Genomic DNA, 6,000 nt, shown 5'->3' on the forward strand with positions numbered 1-6,000 from the left:
AAAATTCCAACAAGGATTATGACATACTGACAACATTAATTAGTACAACAACTAAATTACATATCTTGGTTTAAACGTAGGGACATAAATAATTGAAGCTTACGATAAAAACAGTAGTTTGTAATACCATGGTATTCATATTCACCTCATCTTCAGATGTAAGAACACCTAATCATAAGTTATCTCCTTTTCAGGTTTTACATTATTTAAAGTGAAGGGGGTAATAATTCTATAATATAAATGCTGAAGGGTAGTTGGCCAACAATTAAATTCTGGGCGGCTTGAGTTTTGTTCAAAACTTTAAAAAGTATCTTGATTGACAAAAGATTCGTTTTGCTCGAATAATTTGCCCACTCCTTACATTAGACGTCACCACTCAACTCCCCGATTACAAATTCATTATTTATTTATTATACAGAAACGCAAGCCAACAACCAAAAACTTAGTGTGAATATTCGAGTATGTTGGCTTACGTACGTGATATACGAATAGAGAGTATTAATGAGAAAAGCTACTGAAAGCGAAAATAATAATAAGTGGTGATTTACTAAAACACTACACGTTAGTGTTTAGTTTAAGCGAATTAAGATACGTTTACGTAGTAATCAACCTTGCCTGTGAAAAAAAGAAAAACATTGCCTGTGATTATTCAGATTAGAAAAGAAGGTAAAACCGTAAAAGAACATTCGTTTTAGAACGGTTTGACTAATTTTGACTGCAGTGAATAGTAGTGGACCAGTTGTATAGTGGTTGCTTAAGCCACGTCATAATTATCCAATCCCAAAAAAGCAATATTTTTTCGTTTGCGTAAATAAAGAGATTAAAAAAAGTTGGTGCATTCTAATTGGTGATAGCCTCACATTTTTTGGGTGCTGGGACCACTTCCCCACCTATCACTTCTCTCTTCTTCGTCTCTCTCTCTAAACGTTTATTCCCCCTTTCTGAGATAGTAGAAAACGTTAAATATCATTGACAATTTATAGGGTGGTGCCATGGTGGATTAGGAATTTATGATGTCTTTCTTTGTTTAAACCTTTTTTGCCATCTGATGTTTTTTAGATTAGCTCAAACCATCAACTCACAATTACAACGATCAGTGTAAGTGCGTGACTGTCGCACTATATCTAGGATTCTTTTAATAACAAAATGCTTGAATTATGCAGACATATTGATAATCTTAATAAGTTTATTAACGGTGTTTGTAGCTTATTCATCAATAAGAAGTTCTAAGCAGGGTGTCATACATGGAAATATAAGGAGCATTTGTCAATTAAGAGCATGATCAGTATAGTACATTGTGCTGGTACTACTAGACGTAAACAAAGACAGGATAAACCCATTCTATGCCTGATAAACGGAAAAGATAAACATAAGAGCATTTTGGTCAAAAAGAAAAACATAAGAGCATATAATACATAGTGCTGCTGCTATACTCCTAATATCAGAGATCGTATCCATAAGCTAAGCACTCAACTTTTAGGCGAATGTGTCTGGGCATCTCATGATTTTTCTAACAATCATTTGGTATATGACATACATAAAACTCGGATCACCAATGCCCTTAAATTCATCTAGAAGATCATGTTGTTAGCATATGTATAGAGCTTCATATGCAGCGTTTGCTTTCTGTTTTATTTAATTTGTATAATCACCTTCTTAAACTCAAGTTTAAGCAAAATACAAACTAGGCATATAAATGAAGCAACTCATTTTCATGTCAATACTCAGCCATGTTCAAACATAGTTAGATCTGAGGGTGGAAATAAATAGAAAGAACTGTTGAAATATATTGAAGTTCTACAACGAGAAATTGGGGCAATTGATTTACTGACGACTAAAACTCTTCTACTCATATGATTTTATTTCATATGTACGATGTCACACAACTCCAAAACCCCCAGCAAAAAAAAAGGATATACTAATGAACCAACCACATGACACTTATAGACATGTTCCACGCAGCATCTAACAGCTTATGGCGCGGATCGGAGATACAAAGGAAGCCACTTGGTCGGGTCAGGATCTGAGCTCCAGACAGAGAAGGCGCTCGTACATCTCATCCACTGGTTCGTTAAGTTCGGGAAGTGTCGGTCTATTACATCCTTTAAAGTCTCTGTTGTATTAACCCATTGCAACCCTTCTTTAGTATACGTCTTCTCGTTAAAATTCGTCGTGAAAAACCTATCTGCCTCCAACCTCCTAAGTATCGTTAATCAAACAAAGTCAAGTGAGTTTAGTTCCTTGTTACGCAAGAAAAGCCTCTGTTTTAAATAAATGTAGTGTAGTTTTCTAAACCTGGAGGCAACGAGGAGGAAGATGAAGAAAGCAGTTTCGCTAATGGCGAATCCTTTGATCTTCTTCTCTGCATGCAATCCCACGTTCAGGTCAAGCTTCTCTATATCGTCTCCATACACTTCTTTTAAAACCTTGATAGCTTCTTCATCATCTGTCAGATCCTCCCATTTGCTGATAGGACTCATCAGCAGATTCTTTCTGAACTCGTTGTATCGAGGAACTCCTCTCTCTCGATCTCTATAAACTGAGGAAAAAATAAAATCAAACGGTCAGAGAATCGGTGATGATACATAATTTTTTGTTTATCAAAAGAAAAAAGCAACGATTTGATTTGACTTACTCTCCAAGGCAGCCATATCTATTAGGTCAGGTCTATCTTCTCCATCGATGTCTTGCGCCACAAGGTTCCTCATCCAATTAGGGTAATTCCACAATGTCAACGCACCACAAGATTGGTGTCCCATTGAAACTAGTAACTGCTCAAACCCGATTTTCGAACCCTTTTTCCCTCCTTCTTTCCCGATCAGTTCAGTCATCGGTACCCTGTCAATAACATCTTTCTAGGTTAACAAAAACTGCACTTGGACCTGACTAAACAGTGTATCAAAACATTTTATGTCTGACTGTGTGTCTTACTCTCGTTCTATTTTAGGGTTTGTTTTGTCAACTTTCTCAGGACTCATATCTCGGAGGATAAGTGTGTCTGGTAGAAGACAATGCATCCTGTAGACACTAACGAACTCTTCGGTAAGAGAGTAAGGAACTCCATGATCTTTCGGTTTCTTCAGACCAACTAATCCGCTAAGAATCGGACCAAATCTTGCCCCAATCATGTCCTTAACTCGCTTCCCTAAAAATCCATACCAATTGATCCTCATTCCAGCAGTGAGTGTGTCTGTCTTCAAGAGTTCTATTGTCCAATCAATTGTGTGAACCTTAGCGATAACCGCTGATGTCACCAATCTCGCAGTCCGGTAGAGTTTCTCATCATCAAAATTTGTATACCGGTCCTGAAAAAAGAGAGTTTAAATCTTAGTGTGATTGTGTATAAAAGATAGGTTTCTTGCCTCACAAGAAAGATAAAAACCTAACTTACTTTGAGCATTTCACAAACAGAGTTGTGTTCTTTGACAAAGAGGGCTTGCAACAGAGAGAAACCTGACCAGCTGTTTCTTACGTCACCAGAGATCGGAACACCTCTTTCATCTCGCTCCAACAAACCATCCCCAGAGATTCTTAGCTTCCCATCCTTGAAAACCCTTACTCTTCTCATTCCAGCTTCGTCATTTCCATATATAACACTCCCGTCCCTAGTTCCAAAAGTAGTTTTTCATAAAATTGAACTCATTAAATAACACTTAAGAAGTGATTAAGCACGGATTTGAATGTAAATACGTACCACCATGGGGTTCTAGTGTTGACAGAGCCAGATTTGTGGTGATCACCGGTGAGATCTTTTTTAGTTCTAAAGAACTTAAATGACTTCAATGGACATTCACTTGCTACTTCTTCTGGAGCCTTAAGCTCAATCTAGTAAGGTTTAAAAAATGGTAATTAATGTATTTTATTTAATTTTTAGGAAAGAAAATAAAACTGAAGTTGAGGGAGAGAAATGTAATGTTGAGTAATCAAGGGGTTAGATTCAAAAGAATGAAAACCTGGTGGGTGTCTTCTAAATGATCAACCCAATCATGGATCATGAACTGAATCCACGAACAAGCTATCACGTTGAATTGGTCCCCATTGTCTATAAATATTTTTCTCGCTAGCAGCTTAGTAGCCACCACACTGGGATGTGGATCCAATATCTGTAATAGTCAACCATCATAAATTACATAAAACAAATTAGTGGTGATTAACAATAACAACGTGATAATTGATAACTCATAATAATAAGAACAAATAGTTTCGTAGATGACTTGCTAACCATGCAGAAAAAACAAAATACTTTCATAACAAACAAAAACTTTTTTTTCCACAATAAACCAAAACTTTATCCGGTACAAAAGATACATAAAGTTAAAGCAAAAGAAGATCATACATCAATATCCAACCACTAGTGAGTGGAGATAAGAAACTGAAATGCGTCATAAAGTTTGGTTCTACTGTTTCATTCAGCTATGATAAATTCGACCGGCATATATATTTAAAATTTGATCAAAACTATAAATACTTAACTGCTGTTTCATTGCATGTTATGTAAATGTAATTGTGAATATAAATGAGGAGAAAAAACTCACACCATACTGAGAAGTACATGGGGGCATGTTCCGGCCAATAAAGGTGCCTTGGCTACCGACAGAGTCATCGGAGGGATGGTTACACTTGCCGTCAGCCGTGCGGAAAGAGAACTCATCGGTGTCATAACTCTGGCCGTTGATTCCACCAACATGAATCAGATTGTAACGTTGGTGTAGATGTCTTCGTATCCCCAAGTAAGCCACTCCCAGTAACACTGGAAATCTGTGCCACAATCCTAGCTTGTCCACTAAGTGCACAATCTATATATATATAATTAAAAACGGATTATACAATTATATTTATTAATTTTATTCCTAGAAGATGAGTTTACCATTTTTTTTAATTCCTAGCAGATGAAGAATAATTGTAGATTATATAACTAGACAGGGAGATGTACTTACGTAGAACAAAAAGGAATCAAGGAAAGACATCTTGGAAACAACATGATGAAGCTCAGGATGAAGAAACCACGAAGAAGATGGAGAGAAACCCATTTTACTGTTTTCGGCCTTTTGTTTTTTTTTATGTGTTTGCTTTATGCTTTAGATGATAGTCACACAATTGTAATGCTTGTATTCACACGATTGCTCACAATGTATTTATATAGACCCACACGCATATGAATGCAAGTAAATTAATGATTTTTTATTATTGATTTTTTTCTTGTTAAAGGGTTTTTGCTATTATTGTCATTTTGGTAATTAAGTCAACGACTTGTCGTCGAGCATTGTCTTCACTAGGGAATGACTAACTAGAGATACTTGTTTTTTTTTTTTTTTGAAGATCAAAGAGATACTTGTTGAAAGATTTATTCTAAACTAAATTCATCAACGTTGGAATAATTCATATTAAAAAAGAGAATAATATCTTAAAATAAATGATCAATATTAATCTGGACAGTGTAAATTCAGGGTCAAATTATTGATATTCTTCCATATTTGATCAACTTTTCGTATCTACAAATTTTAGCAAAAAAAAAAAAACTTTTCGTACCTTGCATTATAATTAGAATATTTTCTACCTTTAGTAAAGAGGATATTACTTCCTAGTAGATTATTTATGTTGTTATATCATATTAGCGATGGTCAATACATGCATGCATTATTGTTTTAACCACAAGCACACCAAAATGGCATGGATTTTTTTTATATCTCATTCTTAATCAACCTTCTTTAGTTTGCATTATTATCCCTTATTATAATTATTGTATAAGAAGAGAATATGGCCAATAAATCATTCATATTGATATCCATATTGATTTCTAAGTCAGTTCATGCATTATTGATACTTGATAGCATCCGGCCAAGTGGGTATATATTTAAAATAGTTAGAAGAATCAAAGTATATTAAAAGTTTTAAATACTTATTTAAAATACCAGATTTTACTAATATAAATTTTGCTATCCTTTTTTCTTTCTTTCTTTTTTTTTTTGCTTAAATTTGATTTTTTTCTTTCTTTCTTAG

General features: G+C 34.8%; 1 protein-coding gene across 2 annotated transcripts; it reads right to left on the reverse strand.

The window, feature by feature from the left end:
• Positions 1-1,763: 1,763 nt before the first annotated feature.
• LOC108827277 (alpha-dioxygenase 2) lies at positions 1,764-5,113 on the reverse strand. 2 transcript variants are annotated; one of them, XM_018600656.2, is made up of 9 exons: positions 4,938-5,113; positions 4,536-4,796; positions 3,954-4,103; positions 3,695-3,825; positions 3,392-3,605; positions 2,932-3,305; positions 2,636-2,838; positions 2,296-2,539; positions 1,764-2,199 (listed from the first exon to the last, which is right to left on the reverse strand). In XM_018600656.2, exons 1-9 carry the CDS (start codon positions 5,028-5,030, stop codon positions 1,974-1,976), a joined length of 1,896 nt encoding a protein of 631 aa, XP_018456158.1. In that variant the 5' UTR covers positions 5,031-5,113; the 3' UTR covers positions 1,764-1,973. The 2 variants fall into 2 exon arrangements, with proteins under 2 accessions (XP_018456158.1, XP_056849548.1); XM_056993568.1 differs by lacking the exon at positions 4,938-5,113 and having other exon boundaries at positions 4,538-4,670.
• Positions 5,114-6,000: the final 887 nt, after the last annotated feature.

Source organism: Raphanus sativus, chromosome 9 (assembly GCF_000801105.2).
Source record: "Raphanus sativus cultivar WK10039 chromosome 9, ASM80110v3, whole genome shotgun sequence".
Taxonomy (NCBI): Eukaryota; Viridiplantae; Streptophyta; class Magnoliopsida; order Brassicales; family Brassicaceae; genus Raphanus; species Raphanus sativus.

Bases quoted from the DNA above. Each gene is read 5' to 3' on its own strand.
- LOC108827277 (XM_018600656.2), bottom strand. From the start codon at position 5,030: ATGGGTTTCTCTCCATCTTCTTCGTGGTTTCTTCATCCTGAGCTTCAT. The intron at 3,826-3,953 runs GTTTTCATTCTT...AAACCTTACTAG, and splicing joins ATTTAGAAGACACCCACCAG to ATTGAGCTTAAGGCTCCAGA. The intron at 2,200-2,295 runs GTTTAGAAAACT...AACGATACTTAG, and splicing joins TTCCTCCTCGTTGCCTCCAG to GAGGTTGGAGGCAGATAGGT.